At 40.5% G+C, this 18,744-nt stretch overlaps 1 protein-coding gene and 1 non-coding gene across 2 annotated transcripts; both read left to right on the forward strand.

Moving 5' to 3' along the window:
* Positions 1-815: 815 nt before the first annotated feature.
* On the forward strand, positions 816-3,561 carry LOC104599394 (L-type lectin-domain containing receptor kinase VII.1-like). Its single transcript, XM_010261905.3, has one exon. The coding sequence runs from the start codon at positions 1,001-1,003 to the stop codon at positions 3,068-3,070; it is 2,070 nt and encodes a 689-aa protein (XP_010260207.1). The 5' UTR covers positions 816-1,000; the 3' UTR covers positions 3,071-3,561.
* Positions 3,562-4,886: 1,325 nt separating this feature from the next.
* TRNAF-GAA (transfer RNA phenylalanine (anticodon GAA)) lies at positions 4,887-4,959 on the forward strand. Its single transcript has one exon. It is a non-coding gene; the product is annotated as a tRNA-Phe (tRNA).
* The last annotated feature ends 13,785 nt before the right edge of the window (positions 4,960-18,744 follow it).

Raw genomic sequence — 18,744 nt, forward strand, 5'->3', positions numbered from 1 at the left:
GCCGATTTCAAATATGTGTACCGTGTACAACAAAACCAATTGCTCAAAACAACGTTACCTTAATTAGTACTGATCAAAGCTGAAAAGCTTCCAAAGAAGCTTGAACCTTGAAACCACCGGCCATAAGGGAGATGTTTTCAATGTGTTCAGACCTTTAGTGGGATTGGACCAACCCTCTATCAATTTCATCTCATCATAAGGTTAGGACCCATCATAAAAGTGGGATCCGTCGTATATAAGATGAATAGTGTGAGATCACGTTAGGAGCGTTTCGTTAGTAGAACTGTAGAAGATTCTTACACAGCCAAATTTCGATCTGATACCGACCAAATGCTTCCAACATGCTCCAACGGGTCATTTCAGTTATACATTGATATTGATACAGTGTTGGGAGCGTTTTGTTAAGAATATCCCTACCCTGGCCGTGGTGAGCCCGTGAGGCTAATCTCTCTCAATTTAAAATTTTCACAACTTGAGTTGGTGAGCACGGTACTGTTTGGATTTGTACGAGAATGAGATATGAGAAAACTCTTCAGACTTGAGAGTCCCAACTCTACATCCGTTACGTGTATTCGGTCAACAAAATAATTTCAATTTTTTTTAAGGATTTATATTTCATTGAACAAGGCAGTGGACCCCATCGACAACCATTCAGAACCGTCCGATTTCAACTTCTTAGCATCTGTGGTTGTATCCATCGCGGCAAATTCCTATTTCCTATTTTTTTTTAATCCAATAATTGACAATGATGTCACGGCACGTCGGCACACAACGACGGCACAAAATATAAAGGGCAATTGAACGTGTCCATGTTCGTAATTCCATTAAAAACAAGGGGCATTGTCATATAAATAATAAATTAAACCTAAATTTAATAAACCCACCAAACACCGTCTCTTTCTTTTCCTTGTTTACTCCACTGCTCAAGAACTTCATTCAGATCTCTCTCGCCTGCGCCTGCGACAAAGCGGCTTCTTCTCTTCTGCTGCTTCCGCTGAAAATGGCTGCCCACCTTCTGCATCGACTACTCTTGCTTTTATTAACCAAAACATTGCTCCTCCGATCAGCTTTCGCCGTGGATTTTGTCTTCAACGGCTTCAGTTCGTCTGATCTTTTATTCTATGGCACCGCGACTCTCGAATCCCGTCTGCTCGTCCTCACAAACACTACCGCCTTTACCGTTGGTCGAGCGCTTTACAATTCTAAGATACCCACGAGGGCCCCCAACACGTCCGCTATCCTCCCCTTCTATACCTCCTTCATCTTCTCCATCGCTCCAAACAACGGCCAACTCTCCGGCCACGGCATCGTCTTCATCTTCGCTCCTACCGGCGGAATCAATGGCACCACCTCTTCTCAACATCTCGGCTTCGTTAACCATACCAACAACGGCAACCGCAATAATCACTTGTTCGGCATCGAATTTGATGTATTCAAAAATCAAGAGTTCAACGATATCAATGATAACCACATCGGCGTCGACGAGAACTCACTCACGTCGAAGACCGCCGAGCCGGCCGGTTATTGGGCTGAAGATATGAATAGCCGAAACGGGACCTTTCATGATTTGACGCTCAACAATGGCGTCAACTATCAAGTATGGATTGATTACTCGGATCTGCTTAATGTCACTATGGCCCGAGCCGGAATGAAAAGGCCTCAGCGGCCTTTGATTAGTACTCCTGTCAACCTCTCCGACATTCTCCTGGATGAAATGTATGTTGGTTTCACTGCGGCGACGGGACGGTTAGTTGAATACCATAGGATTCTTGCTTGGAGCTTTAGTAATTCGAATGCTTCCATCGGGGATTCCTTGACTACTTTGAATCTGCCATCATTTGTTCCTCCCAAGAACTCTGTTTTTCGTTCCAAAGGATTCATTGCGGGGATTACAGTGGCGGTTCTCTTTGTTCTTGCCTGTTCTGCGGTGATATCTCTACTTTTGGTTAAGAGGAGGAGGAGGAAGGTAAGGGAGAGAGCGGAGATGGAAGATTGGGAACTGGAGTATTGGCCCCATCGGATGAATTATCAGGAGATTCACACGGCGACAAAGGGGTTCTCGGAAGAAAACGTAATTGGGGTTGGAGGGAATGGGAAGGTCTATAAAGGGGTTTTGACAGGAGGAGCCGAGGTTGCTGTGAAGCGCATTGCCCACGAGACTGATGAAGGCATGAGAGGGTTCTTGGCTGAAGTATCGAGTCTGGGTCGACTGAAGCACAGGAACTTAGTTGGGCTGAGAGGTTGGTGCAAGAGAGAGAAGGGGAGTTTGATGTTGCTGTATGATTATATGGAGAACGGGAGCTTGGACAAGAGAGTGTTTGAATGTGAGCAGAGTATGATGTTGGGTTGGGAAGATAGGGTGAGAGTGTTGAAGGATGTGGCCGCTGGGGTCTTGTACTTGCACGAGGGATGGGAGGCTAGAGTCTTGCACAGAGACATAAAGGCCAGTAACGTATTGCTCGACAGAGATATGAATGGGAGGTTGGGAGATTTCGGGTTGGCTCACATTCACGGACATGGCCAGATGGCTAGCACAACGCGTGTGGTCGGAACTGTGGGCTACATGGCTCCCGAAGTGGTTCGCAGCGGCCGGGCGTCTGCACAGACTGACGTATTTGGGTTTGGAGTCTTGATTCTTGAGGTTGCCTGCGGGCGGAGACCCATAGAGGAAGGGAGACCACCTCTGGTTGAGTGGGCATGGGGACTAATGGAGCGAGGAGAGTTGCTGAATGCGATGGACGAAAGGCTGAGGGCCGTGGGCGGGTTCGACGCTGAGGAGGTCGAGAGGGTGCTTCATTTGGGATTGCTGTGTACATACCCTGACCCCCGGGCTCGGCCGACGATGAGGCAAGTAGTGAAGGTGTTGGAGGGTACGAAAGAGGCAGAGGAGTCTGAAGGAGAAGGGATGGAGGTATATCTGCTTGGCAAGATGAAATCGGCTCCAATGTGGCCTAGTTATAGTAGCTCCAGCGGTGGAACTGGAAGCCACCCCACCTTTGAGGAGATTCGACAGTCGATCTCATCTTCCATGTCTCTCCCTGATTCCGACGTCATTTTGGTGGGTCGATGAACGATTTGTTCAGGCCAAGAAGCTGCACCGATCAAGCTCCTGTTATTATTGTATCGTCAAAGAAACAAATCAATAGAATTGATTTTTGGCTGAGAAGCGACACTCGAAACAGAAAACTCCATTGATCGAGAGCATTGATTTTTGAACTTTTGAATTTGTTTGTGGGGGACGATTTTGATTTACATTTTTTTTTCAGGTGAAGATGATATTCATACTTGTAGATGTAAATATCACATGTAAAGAACAGAAGAGCTGAGCTTATATGGATTGTGAGATAAATCATTGAATTTATTAATTAATTCATAGAATGAGATTAATGTCATTCCCATGCCATCTGTTCTATGTAGATTTTTGTTCTGATACTGAAAGCATGTTGGCTCTGTTTCTCAAGGAATGAAGCAGAGCAGAGCTGAAAAAGAAAGCCCTGTATTGCGTATAGGATAAAAACACGGAAGAAAAAGGAGCCACAAGGTGCTTGGTTGGTGTGGTTACATATACTGGTAAATAATGGTATCCTTATCCATTTTTAGTTTGACTTTTAAAGAACGTGAGACCTGCCAACTTATGGTGATGATGTGAAAAATTGGTGGGAAAACATAATGTCTTGAGTCAGTGATAAGTAAAAAGAAACATAAATTCTTTTCATCAAGAACAAGAAAAAAAAAAAAAAAACAAATTCGTTCTTAGGTCCGTTTTGGTTTAAGTGGAATGGGAAATGATTAGGGCGGATTTTACCCTACAATGATATTGTGGCACATGTCATCTCCGAATAAATAGATGAAACTTAGACACCACTTAAGTGATGATTTGGAGTTTCATATCGTGGCTTGTTTTTACTCCAACCTAGTGACCTGTCTTTACCATCGACCTGGCGACCTCGATCGTAACTTAGGTCGGCTTGCAGCACCTCGTCTAGGGTCAGCCTGTACCACCTCATCACCGGTCGAAGTGACCTTGACACGAGGAGCGACCTCTCTCGAGGGCTTGCCGACCTGACCGGGGACCAGGCGATGACCTGCGAGATGTGCTCGCCGACAAATTTGGCATGCATATCCCAATGCTCCTACGTTTCTCGGAAGTTGGCCCACGTACCGAATGTTCCAGAGGATGATCAACGTGCATGGTGGTTACCTTTGAGGATCTTGGACCGGTTAGGCACAAACTCTCGGAAATCTTGGATGTGGTGCGTGAGTCCCACACCAAACAATGCCTATATAAAGGCACCAACCCCAATGACACAAGGAGGAGGCGAGTAAGCACATTCTATCTCTTATACTTTCTGATTTTTTAGCGCGCGATCTACTACGAGAGTACTAACTTAATCATCGGAGCAACCTCGCCGGGTTAGCCACCTTACATCCTCTAACATCGATTCCTTGCAAGTTTCTCTGAAGAGCTACCCAACTCGGCACCCAATCTACCCCCCAACTCGGCCTAATCAGCTCGACATCCAAGTCTTCATCCAGCAAAAATCCTCCACTTCAGCCTCTGAGTTATCGGCCACTTGGAAATAATCCGAACAATAGGGTGCTACCAAAAACCCCTTCATCAGGAACCTAAATCATAATCAAAATCCTTTGAAATCTGAATCTGAATGATTTATTCTCATAGTCTATTGATTCAGACAAATCGGAATAGGAAGTGAAATAATTTGAATGGAATTTTATTCTCAAGGGAGAGGGAGGGCCATTCTTCAATATCAAGAATGGAAATGAGATTTCGAAATGTTCCATTCCAGTTCTGATTCTACATTCTTGTTTCAGTATTACCATTCCCTCTAGACTCTAAATTGATTTGTATAAACTAAGGATCAATTGCGGGGATAGCTCAGTTGGGAGAGCGTCAGACTGAAGATCTGAAGGTCGCGTGTTCGATCCACGCTCACCGCATTAATTCTTTTTAAATGTCTATGTACAATAGAAATATTTGAACTCCTTCCAACCCACAGCCCATCCCCAACCCATAACTAGGGATGCAACTTAGGCAGGTGGATCGGGTTGAAAGTAAATCCAGGCCCACTCCTGAATGTGAAACTTTGGATAGCCCAAGTTTATCAATCCCAACCAAATTTCGGTTGGGATCGGGTTGGGCCAGATTAATTGGGCTTGGGTGAATTTGAAAGAATTAATGAATATATATATACCGTCATCTTTTATCGGGCCTTATGACCCAATTTAAACTCATGTAAGGTTGGGTTCAGGTTAGGCCTGTCCAAATTGCACCACACCCCTTCCCCCCAAAACCCTGGGCAGGTGGGATTCAATATGAAGTATCTGCTGCAGCCCACCAGAGATCTTACCATTACCAGCTAGCCATCTGGCACCTTGCATATTTCTAAATATAAGATGTGGAAACTACTGGAAGGAGGTGTACCAAATCAGAAAAAAAAAAAAAAAGTAATAATACTAAGCATCTTCGTTGTTTTCTAAAAGACCTGGACTGAGTCATTAACATCTAGTCTGTTAATGTTGAATTCGGATCACCTACCAATAAAATACACGTTCCATCTCTACCAATTTGATCTTACACCACACATCTCATACATCGTGAATCTCACTTGTATAGTGGATCTCAGTCTCATGATGAGATGTGCAGCGTTAAATCAAATTGGTAGAAGATTAAAACGTGTTCTATTGGCAGATGATCTCAATTCGTTAATTTGATAGGACAAAGCAAAATTAGCAAACTGAACAAGTGCCTCAGTGTAACGGCATTCGACCCCTTTTGATTTAAACAGGACGGTCACTATTGATGGTGAACTGAAATGAACCATCATCCAGTATCGACTACGCCTGTTTGACCTTAGAAGTTAACTTTGGTCTTCGCCCAAAAGCTTTGACTTCATTTGCATTTGAAAATGATATAGCGTTGTATAATTCACACGGTCACGGTGTAGTTGAGACATGGAGTTGGGGTTTTGACAGTCAGCCACAGGCGGCAGGCGGCAGGCTGCAGGCTTATCTTGAACGGTTAAACCAATTTGGTGGACCGGTGCTTGATTTCTAGAAGAAGAAACCCCAGGCCCGTTCAAAGTTGAGTCTTGTGTTGTGGCATTATCATTGGAGCTGGGCTTGGCCGCTTGGACCATGTTCTTTTATATGGAGAATAATCTTAGGTTGGGCTTGTGAAAGACCTAGACCCAGTTCATATCTTGCAGCTTGCCACTGACAGTGCCGAGTACTGAGTATTATTTTCAACTTGCCTTGACCCGGCTGGTTGAATCATTTCAATCAGTGCTTTCAAAACCAGACCCGAAAAACTGGAAAGCTGTTACTTGATTGGTTCCATTTAGGGGTGTTCATTATACGATTTAAACCGCAAAACCAAATCAATCTTGTGGTTTGGTTCGGTTTGAGAATTTTTTAAATTGCGGTTTGTGATTTTGGTTTGGTTTATTGAATTTTATAAATCGAACCAAACCGTAAACCATAAACTGGAATTTTATATACATATATATAATATGGATTATATGATATATAAATATTATATATAATATATCTAAATGGAATGCGTAAAATTATAAATAAATAATTAATGAACTCTTTATTTTATAATAAAATAATAAATAAAAGTTTTAAGTTTTAATTTTTAGGAGAGCTATTTGGGATTTCTAATTGGGTAAAGCCCAAAAGAATCATAGAATAGTATAAAGTCCCCAAACCGTATTAGAAACTGCACCAAACCTTAATAAAACGGTTTGGTTTGGTTTGGCTTCCATACCAAAATGGCTTGGTTTGGTTTAAAAATATCTTAAACCATAATTTACCGATTTGGTATGAAATCTTCTCCAAACCGCACCGAACCGGATCGTGAACACCCCTAGTTCCATTTCACCCCAAACCAATTTTTTGGCCAAAAAATGTTGATTTGGTCAGTGAACTGCTAACCTAGGTAGTCAAACTGTTGACTCGAACAACGGGTCGTCTGTTTAGACCATATGGTCGAACAATTCAACCCAAGAACCGGTCCCCAGAACAATTTCCTATCCGATCCATTTTTAAAAACCTTGATTTGAATTATCACCTTGCCTTGGTTCCATGTCTGGATTTCCTAAAACCTAGCATTTGGTAAAAAAAATGTTGACCTTGTAAAATTCATCTAATTTAGGTGGTTGAACTGTTGACCCATCCAACCCGAGCACCAGGTCACAAGTTGTACACTCAATCAATATATGTACAAACATTTAGAGACCATAACTTTGTGTTCAATTGTTTAATTGTGGCATTTTTTTTTATTTTGGATAACTTTTTTGAGATCTATGCATCTTTCAATGCCTTACCCACTATTTTCTCCTAAAAAACCCTTTCTTTTCAGCATCAAATTGCAATTTTAAAAATAAAAATTAAAACTATATATATATATATACCCCATCATTCAGACACATGGCCTTCTCATTTTTCTTGAAATCTAGACACGTGGCATTTTCTGAGAATTTGTTGTTAAAGCCCACAACCCACTACCACCATTTAGACAAGTGGCCTTCTCATTTTTTGGAAAGCTAGACACGTGGCAATTTCTGAGAAATTCCTGCTAAAGCCCACACCCCACTACCACGCTACAACCCCCCACCATTCAGACATGTGGCTTTCTCATTTTTCTAGAAAGCTAGACACATGGCATTTTTCAGAAAAGTTATTGCTAAAGCCCATAACTCACTACCACCATTCAGACAAGTGGCCTTCATATTTTTTGGAAAGTTAGACACATGGCAATTTCTCAGAAATTCTTGCTAAAGCCCACAGCCCACTACCAAGCTATAACCCCACACCATTCAGACATGTGAACTCCTCATTTTTCTGAAAAGCTAGACATATGGCATTTTCTAAGTTGCTACTAAAGCCCACAACCTACTACCACCATTAAGATACGTGGCATCCTATTAATTCAAGAAATAGGATTCAATAAGTGGGTAGTTTCACTCCTAAACATTCTCAATAAAAAGTTATTTATTTGCTTAACACATGTTTGTCCATAGTCTATTAAATACAAATGGTAGGACCCATTAAAAGATTACCATAAACCCACGTTTGTTTTTAAATGTTTTTTATCAAAAAGAAAATACTTTATTAATTACAAACTTGATGCAACTTTTAGGAAGCAACCAAATTTAACTTTTAGAAATAGATTTATTAGATAAATAGTAAATGCCAAATAAGGTGGGTTATTATTTACAAATAGGATCTCATTTAATATCTTAAATCAAATTAAAAAAAAAAAAACATAAATTAATAGTGGGTTTCAAATAAAATAGGTCAGAATAGATTCTCAATTACAAAGATGTAAGACCCATATTAGTTTTCTTTTTATTTAATTTTTGATAACTAAATAGTAAACTTAAAAAAAATGATTGTGCATTAAAATTATATAAATTACCAGAATTTAATGTAATTAGAAAATCTATTATAGCAGCAATACTCGGTTAGTAATTAAATACTGAATATTAATAAAAATAGAAGGAAATAATCATCACCATTACTAATTAAAAATAATATTAATCTTTAATTAAATAATTAAGTAAATATTACATTATGATTAATCTTTAAATTTTTATAATAAAAATTTTAATTATAATAATTATTATGATAGTAAAATCATTAATTAAATACTTAATAACAACAATAAATAATTAATTAACTAAATATTGTAATACAAATAATCTTTAAAAGATAAAGAAATAATAATAAAAGTTAGACATTTTTTGTTTAAAATATAAACTAAACATAGTAAGATTGTTGTGGGGTAATTCAACGAGGGCGACCCCGTCAAAAGCTTAAATCATCACTTTTTGCCTTTCTCATGCAGTAAAGTTAGCTTGTTTAATTGGAACAAGAATCTGCCACGTCATCTAAATCCAATGGTGATTCTTTCGGTATTACAGGGAAAACACTGTAAGAAGATGATTTGATTCCGACGCAGAATTGGGCCTTTTGACGTACTGTAGATGATGGATTGATGGGCGGAGTAATGACACGGGATTCTCGTCATCATCCCAATCTGTTTGCAGGTTGCAGACAGGAGTGGTACGTACGCCCACCCATCGCTAGGCCGCCACTAGGCTTGAGGAGCGCTCAGTCCAATAGAGAAGCAACTGGCAAGGCCCATTTATATTTTATATTGACGTACTCAGTAGTCAGTACGATACAAATAATAATAATATCGTTTTTCTTACCATAAAAAGGAAAAGAGATAATCCCCATTTTAGGCCAATATGGAAGTTTGTTTTGTTTGTGCCTTGTTAAGCTTTTATTGATCATGTCAATATGCCATTGTCGGTTAGAACACACTAATGGTGGAGTATCTTTTGTATTACTGTCCAGGTTCAGGGTGGTTAACCCTTTTTGGCCATATGAAACTTGTTTGTTGGTTTTATGTTCATTGATATTAGTTTTTCTTATTAAAAAAAATATTGCCTTTTTAATCTTTTTTCTTTGAAAAATGAAAACTAAGTAGATGTGCATGCGGGTCGGGTCTAAGGTATAGCTTAGAACTAACCTTATAAGGGTCCACCCAAGGTTTTTTGAATTGAAACTTATTCATGTGACTCTATGGTCAAGTGAGACTATGATCTTTGTGACCATGAATATTTATGTTTAAATCTTTAAAGTATTTCATGATTTATTTTAATGTAAATTTGGTTTTAAGGCTAATCTTTTCGAGTTAGTTAATAGGGTTGTTAATAAGTCAGGTCTAGATAGAACCAATCCTGAACTGTTTTAATAAACAAGACAAATCATAGACCAAATAATTTCCCAATTAACACTTGGGTCTTTTGGGTTTAGACCCGATTATACTTCAAATTATATTTGTTTATTTAAATAATAACTTAAATTTAACTTTTGATATAATATAACCTTAATAAAAATGATAAAAAAATACTAAGTTATTTATAAGTTAATAAGCTAAACATTTTAACTAATATTATCTTATATATATATATATATATATATATATATATTAAAATAATCGATTTTGGGTCTAAATTGGTTTAGGACAGGCAAAAACTGAAACCAACCCAATTACTAATTGGGACAAAATCATGAAACTAAAACCATTATAATCAGTCAGTCAGGTAGACCTAACCATTGATAGCCTTATTGGTTGGGTATGGTAAAACCCTAGATCTTGGAATGGGCCTGGGTTAGAGTTGGTTTCAAGAAATGATAATAGATTGGATAGAGTTAGTTCAAGGCTCGTTCGAGGTTGGTCCATTCAATTCCAGGTATAACCTACCCATTTGCTCACCCCTAAAACTAACCCCATCTCCCCATTTGTGGTTGAATGTCATGCTTTCAAAATTTTTTCTTGCATGAGATCTCGACTTTTTTCTAGATCTCTGAAATTAAAGGTAGTCACCTTGTATTTAGGGAGTAATGACGCTTAACCACAACCCATTATACTTCTGAAAAAAGAAAAGAAAATGGCAAATTTCTTAAACTACTCCTAAGGTTTAGAAAATTAACTAACTATACCCATACTCTTTCAGTATTATCTTAAAATACCCCTATTGTTTCTGACAATTTCCACACAGCTTCCTTCCCATTAAGTCTCTGTCATAGACCGTTTACACATGACTTCACGTATTTGATTTAATTTTAAATTATACCCAAAATACCCTTTTTGCCAAGATCATAGAGAAGACGAGAAAGTCACTGGAGGGCCATCAAGTCCTTATGCGGTCATCCCATGATCACACAGTCACCACACAATCAAAGGAGGTCCTCCCGATCATCTGGGTCAAGAGCCACTTCTCCCGATCATCGCACGATTGCACAATCTCTCTTTCCAAAGAGACCAACCTTCAAAAATCTCCTTTTTCAGAGATACCACGTCACACGACAAACCTGGTACACCGTTTCTCTCCTTGTTGTTGAAACGCCGGCAATAGCACTCCCTCTCTCTCTGTACCTTTGCTCTCCCCTGTTCCATTGTTCACTAGCACTACCGCTGGTACACACACCACCGTCCACCAACAGTGGTTGTTAACAAACTCACCTTGCAACCCTGAGTGCAAGTGTTGTCGAGGATCATGATAGTGGCGGTGGTCGCTCTTGTCTCTCCATCGGACAAACACTCACCGAGATTAGGACAGCAAGCTTCTTCGTAGATAGTGTGGAACTTTAATTCCCTCATCTTCAAGCTCTTGTTCAATAGAAGACACTGATGGATATTCGTCGGATATCACTCAAAAAACTCAACTACGGGTGTTGTTGCAATAGCAGGTTCTGAAATTGGTTGCACAACAAGCAAAGTAAATCCGACTACGATGGTTGTTTAGGAATCCTTGGCTTGCTCGGCCTGCAACGGGTTGGAGGAGGTCCGTTGCTGCAATGACCCACAAGTGTTCGACCTACTCGGTCTCCAATGCTATTTCATGAGGGCAGATTTGGCCCTCCACTGAAATCATGACAATGGCATCTCAAAACAGCTGGATGACACCCCGACACTACCTAGGCGATGACTTTCCTTAGCCAAAATGATGGAATCCCAGCTAGCGACCGACCACTAGAGACCTGCCTCCGCCGACCTAGCGACCTTGTCCACAACTTAGGGCAGCTAGCACCTCGTCCAGGGTTAACCTGTGGTACCTCGTGAGTATTGGCCGAAGTGACCTCGACGTGAGGAGCGACCTCCCTCAAGGGCTTGCTGACCTAATTTAGGTCCAGGTGGCGAACTGGAGATGTTCTTGCCGACCAATTCTGCATGCATCCCATCACTACCTCCGAGGACTTCGGACCGGTTAGGCACGTCTTCCCGAAGATCTCAGGTGTGGTGTGTGAAGCCCATACCAAACAATGCCTATATAAGTGCCTTACCTCCAACCTCAGAAGGTATGCGCAATATAGCTCTTGCAGCTCTCTATCTCTCTCACTTTTAGCTCTCTCAAAAATATCTAGCTTGCTGACTTAAGCATCGGAGTACCCACCCCGGTAAAGCAACCCGGGCACTTTGACATTGTTTCTTTGCAGGTCATCCCAATAAGCTATACAGCTCATCATTATTCAACTAGGTGTCTGAGACACCTTCCAACTAGGAATTGTTTAGCTAGGCATCCAAGCCATCTTCCAACTGAGAACTGTTCAGCTAGGCGTCCAAGCCACTTTCCAACTAGGAACATTTTAGCTAGGCATCCAAGTCACCTGCCAGCCGAGAGCTTCCAAAACTCGCATCATTAATTGGCGCCATCTGTGGGAACTACTACACAAAAGCTAAGTTCTCACTCATTCTTTGAGCCTCAAATAATGGCATCCTCAAGAAACAACAACGCTTGGATCGAGCCCTACATGCTCTCTGTGAAAGTTGACGGCCAACAGAATGTGACGCCACTCCTGCAGGTCGAGCCCTTTGTGGTTTCCGTAGGAGCTGATAGCCAACAAACTGTGAGGCCGCTCCATAGGTCAAGCCCTCCATGCTCTACGTGGGAGTTGATGGCCAACAGGTTGTGGAGCCGCCCTCGCAGGCCAGCCCTGCCGAGGTGACAAGGTGTCTGTAGGCCAAGGTGCTGAGAGCAAATTGGACTATCAAAATTTTGACAACCTGACAAAGACTCACTTTGGCGACATGAACGAGCTGACTTGCGACACACGTAATCAATCCCAGACAAGCCTCGTCAACCCTGTTCGCGAGGTCGCCCCTACAGGTCCCCTTCGTGTCTCCCGCGGGAGTCGACGGCCAATGGACTGCAGTCACCCTTATGGGTCGAGCCTTTCAAGGTTCCCGTGAGAGTTGACAACCTTTAATTACTAGAGTTGCCCCCATTGGTTGAGCTCCCTGTGGCTTATCGTAGGAGTAGATGACCAGCACCTCCGAGGACTGACGTAGTGCAGCCATGGCACCGACCTGGTATTTAAATGCCAAAAGCGACGCATGTATCACAAGTGGAAGCCAAACTGCTTTCAGCATCAAGGCTTCCTAAACTGACCTCGAAATGTGCTAGTAACAGGTAAGCCGACTTATGTAGGTCAGCCCCCATCTATCCAGCTCGACATCATTTTGATAGATGAAATTATAATTGCTTTGGTCACTTAGGCCGATGCTTATGAGCTCATTAAACTAGTCACTCTGGGCCAAAGGACCTACAACATGCTACTCCCTTTGCCGAGCTGACCTCAGCTCGGGAGAGGGGGGGAAATGATGGGGGCAAATTTGGCCCTCCACTGACATCATGACCCATGGCATCTTAGAATAGTTGGATGACACCCCGACACCACCTAGGCAATGGCTTGCCTTAGCCAAAATGATGAAGTCCCAGCTGGCGACTTATCTCTAGAGGCATGTCTCCGCTATCGACCTGGTGACCTGCCTTTGCCGACCTTGCGACCTAGCTGGCGACCTCGTCCATAACTCAGGGTGGCTAGTAGCACCTCGTCCAAGTCCGACCTATGGTACCTCGTCAGTACCAGCTGAAGTGACCTCGACATGAGGAGCGACCTCCCTCGAGGGCTTGCTGACCTGATTGAGGTCCAAGTGGCGACCTGCGAGATGTGATCGCCGACCAATTCAGCATGCATCTCGTCACTCTTAGGTCTCTCGGAAGTTGGGTCCTACACTGAATGTTTCGAAGGAAATTGAATAAGGCACGAAGACTGGTCTACGTGCACAACTACCTCCGAGGACTTCGGACCGGTTAGGCACGTCTTCCCGGATATCTTGGACACGGTGCGTGAAGCCCACACCAAACAATGCCTATATAAGGGCCTTACCTCCAACCTTAGAAGGTATGCACAATTTAGCTCTTGTAACTCTCTATCTCTCTCTTTTTTAGCTCTCTGAAAAGTCTCCAACTCATTGACTTAAGCATCGGAGTGCCCATCTTGGGTAAAGCAACCCAGGCACTTTGACATTGTTTCCTTGCAGGTCACCCTAGTAAACTATATAGCTCGTCATTATTTAACTAGGCATCCGAGCCACCTTCCAGCTAGGAATTGTTCAGCTAGGCATCCAAGCCACCTTCTAGATAGGAATTGTTCAGCTAGGCATCCGAGCCACCTTCCAGATAGGAACTATTCAGCTAGGCATCCGAGTCGCCTACCAACCAGGAGCTGCCAAAACATGCATCATCACTATCTAAATTTTATATTGACTCATGTTGGAGTCAAACAGTTAATCACAAATGTTGCAGAAGCACCTATGAGTGGTCAACATAGAACTCTGTTTCATTTGTTAAACTAACCAAATTTCAATTGGTGGAGAGAGGAGATCACTGGAGAGATAATTGATGGAGGGAAACTGTTGTTGTGTTGTCGTTGTTTCAAATGGAGAAGAAGAATTGTCGCTGGTTCTTGTTGCCACCAGTTTTATTCTCTCTATCCCTCTCTTGTCTCTCTTGTCTCTCTCGTCTCTCGTCTCTCATCTCTCTCTCTCTCTCGGATTTTGCAATTCATCAAGTAATTGCCATTTGACTCTTATTTCTTTGTCCCTGCCCCCAGGCCTCAGTCCAAGCATGCCTTTCTCTCTCTCTCTCTATATTTCCCTTTGGAGAGTTACACCGGTTAGATCTTTTTAAAAGCTTCAATCTTCGTATTAGAGTTGGAACCTGTTGGTGGCGACAATGCCTTGGTTGACAATCCGGGAAAGAGGTGAGAAGAGATTGAAGAACCAAGTGATCATTGCCATCGTCTTCGATGTTTTAGGCCTTATATTTAGGGTCTGTTTGTCCTCATCTCAAGGTTGAGGATGATGTACAATTCATTTTGAAAATTTAAAGAAGAATGATGAGTAAAATAGTCTTTTTAATCCTTTCATTAACGGATGATAAAGAAAATTTAGTCAATTGTTAAAGACATTAAAAGTACTTTAAGACAATACTAAAACAGTAGAGGTATAATTAATCAATTTCCTAAAACTTAAGAATAGTTTAATAAATTTGCCCAAAAAGAAAACCATTATACTTCTGATTTCAGCACTTAATGCCCCGAGGGCGAGTATTCCATGATTCCATCCCTTAACCACACGGAAGGTTCTCATGTCACTATTTAGTGTTTGTTTAAACATTTTTAACCCCAAATTATTTTGCCTTTTTAACTTAAATTTTTTAATGCTATCTCTTAATTATTTCTGTCATATTTCTTTCAACAGATTTCATCTTACTTCTTCGTTTTCATCAGAGCTTGGAAGCACAAAAACGCAGTCCAAAAGAGAATATACTTCAACATGTTTATTTTTGTCATTTTAATTTGACAGCTTTTGCTTAATTTTTACAGAGAAGTACGGAAAAACCCAATGCAGAATTCTGAATTCCAGCCCCCCCCCTCTACTACTAGCCCTCTCCCCTGTAAATCACATTCTACCCGTAAATTTGGCATCAATTCACGGTTAGGATGCATTCCCCCTGTACTATGGGATTATAAAATTCTGATCTGGGCTGATTGGTCATTCTCCCTAATTTTTATTTCATTACCAACCCTGTTTAAAGGACAGGACAGGGGGTTAAAGTGTTGGAATCCAAAATTACAGAAGTGTTTATAATAAAACAATGCTTGATGGTGTTACATGTCCACCCACTAAGTACAATGTGCCGGAATGTAATTTACCCTAAAATTTAGAACCATTGGATTGGGTTTTCATTTTTGGAATTTACCCTTGAGGGCAAACTGTTTGGCTTTTGTATTATGTCCTTTCAATCAATCCCCCAATCAAAATTTTCTTTTCTACAATTTTCATCATATATGGTCAACTTTACCCTTATCCTCTAAACAAAAAAACCAAAGAAATGACTCGTTGAGTCATATTGCCACTTCAGTCGATGTATGCCCAATTGATCGAGAGAACTTTGGCTCCTATTAAATTGTGGGTACAATCACTTTTCCACATGAATGTTAAAATCGAGTTCAGATCTGTTGACCAAAATTAGGGGTGTCAATTGGACTGGATTTGGTCCAGTCCCGTTCAGTGCAATGTGAGCCCATTACAAATGGATCTGGTTCAATCTAATCCAATGTATATTTTAGACCATTTTGGACTGATTCAGAGACTGTCCAATCTGTTCAAATTCCTATTAATTTAGATTGGTTTCAATTCAAACTTGGTCCATTAATACCTATGTTCTTATTTTCTATCAATGGACCAGATATTGGCTCAATCCAATATAAATTCATTATGGATGGATCGGGTCCAATCGAATATGTCATATTGAACCATTTAGTCCGTCCAAATTCAATATGTCTTATTGGTCCATCCAATCCATTCAAATGGATTTTGATTTGGACGGATTCCAACCCAAAACCAGTTCATTGACACCTCTAACCACAAGACATTATTGGTGATGTGCGGCTAGATGAATGTGACCAATAATGGGTTGTTTTTAATATATCAAAGCTCGTTAAAACGAAATCGCCAAACATTCCAAAATTTTCACAAAAACAAGGAGGCGTGGCCTTATCATCCACCGTACGAATCGATGACCGATTTTTTTTTTTTCAATTGGCCATGGATATGTAGGACCTACTCTTAAGAACCAAGTGGATGGGGTCAAGGCATTCTTAGACATGTGATCCCATTAAATTTGTACAAATATTGCACTCTAAATAGGAAAGAGGAAAGAGTAAGGACCACAGCATCCACCAAACAATGCTTGAACCAACTCCACAAACCACACCATCCACTTATATTAGCCGAAGCCGAAGCATGAATCACAAAAATCTGCGGAAAAGGACCAAAGCCAAAAGAAGTGATCATGTGGAGGGGCCAACTCTGACATTATGGAAAATTTCATGTATTGGAACTCTAATCTACCACTTCAAACTTCAAACTTCAAACTACGACATCACATGATATGTGAATTCTGATTTATGACATTATTTTATTGAGATAAGTTTATTTATTTTCGGTATAAGTCTTCGTTGCTTAGTACAATGAGTCAGTCTGTCAGACACGTCCCTGTTTTGTTCTGGAGTTATTTTCTTGCTTCAATGTCGGCCCACTTTGGTCGGGTCTATCCGATAGACTCGAACCGTTCGAACCCTATTTATCGGTTCTGGTTCTATGATTCATTCCGATATAGATTGGTTTTGGTTTTATTTTGTGTGTTCCGATTAATATTGGTTTGGGATTGGTTTTGATTGTCATCAATCGATTATGCATACATGTTTTAGAGTTATAGGTAGGTATGTTTAAAATTGTAATTTTACTTTTAACACCTAAAACCCTTGAACCTTAAACCTTTTGGCCTTTTACCTTTTTGTTTTGCTTTTGTCACTTGGGGCTTTAACTTCTAAAGTTTTACTAGTTGCTTTCTCTTTCTCGGAGAAAGTTTCTCATCACCGTCTCCATGTCTCACTGATTCTCAGTCACCACCATCTCCTACACAGTTTAAATGCCACCCATGTAAACTTGGGATTAGGAGTATCAGATAAATGGACGGTTAGTAAGTGGGCTCTAGCTTAATTGCTGGATATATTTCAATTCTTGAATAAGGAGGCAGTTTGATTTAAAGACCACTCGGTATATGCACGTTTGCTTAGCTATTTCCCATTAGCTTTAATTTAATTGCTATTATTTTGTTTTTTGTAAGGTTAAACTGAAATTATATAGGATTGTAGACTATTTACAATTGATTTTTAGCAAGATTATATAAGTATAACAGGGTTTTTTTTTGGACAAACATCCTATTGATATTCTGATAACAAGTAATTGAACAAAATGCTCTTTTCTTATCAAACTAGCATCAAGTCCATTTTTGCTGCTGTATTCATTAGTAATATTAATTATTTAATATAAATTTTTATTAATATAGAATATTTTATAAAAAAAAAACTACAAGTCTTATCATCTTAAGTATGGATTTTTATTTAATCGGGTTAGACCTGATTGTTCCGACTGGTCCGTCAGTTTGGTACCGGTTGTGAAATAATAGAATCAATTGGGTCTAGTTCGGTTTTGGTATTATCGGTTTTAGTAATTGGTTTGGAATGGTTCCACCCTGTCCCGTATCAAATTTGGACCGTTGACAGTCCGAGATCATTGGAGCTTTTAGTGGAGCTGAAAATGCAGGGAAAAACCAAGGTTTTTAAAACCTATCGAAGAGAGAACGGTTTTGGGTCCGATTCCTGGATTGAGTGGTCCAATCATTTGATTCGAATGGATGACCTGTTTTAACAAAAAAAAATAAAAAATTTAAAAATTTTTAAAAACCTAAAAAACGACCAAAAACCATTTTCGGGTCAAACTGTTTGACGGTTCGATCACCTGGATCAACGATTCGCTGACCAAATCAATGATTTTTGGCCAAATAACAGTTTTAAGGTAAAACAGACTAATTCCCAATTTTTCCAATCTGACCGTCCGGTCCAGTTTAGTTTTGAAAGCATTGGGCAAAACAACTCACCCCGCACCCCCGATTAGGATCGGACTTGAACTGAACCAGACTGAATTCTGCATGCATGCGTTTCGCTTCGCTTGCACCTTAGAAGGATATCCATTTAAATTTCTGGTAAGTTTAGGTTGATTTCTCTGTATAGTTGTAAGTGGGTCTAGTCGCCCGTAGGTCTGTTCGAACTCCGTGTCGCGTCGGAGTTCAAATTCTTATCCATCTTATTAATTTATATTATTTTTTCAATTTTTCTCAAAAAAAATCACACCACCGACAGCTTAGGCAATGGGGCCAATTTTGAGGAGTCCAGGCACTCATCATGTGGCCCAATTTTGAGGAAAACTGCACATTTTTCTTATACATCCTA

This window comes from Nelumbo nucifera, chromosome 1, assembly GCF_055504915.1.
Source record: "Nelumbo nucifera cultivar China Antique chromosome 1, China Antique-T2T, whole genome shotgun sequence".
Lineage (NCBI taxonomy): Eukaryota > Viridiplantae > Streptophyta > Magnoliopsida > Proteales > Nelumbonaceae > Nelumbo > Nelumbo nucifera.

Bases quoted from the DNA above. Each gene is read 5' to 3' on its own strand.
- LOC104599394 (XM_010261905.3), top strand. From the start codon at position 1,001: ATGGCTGCCCACCTTCTGCATCGACTACTCTTGCTTTTATTAACCAAA.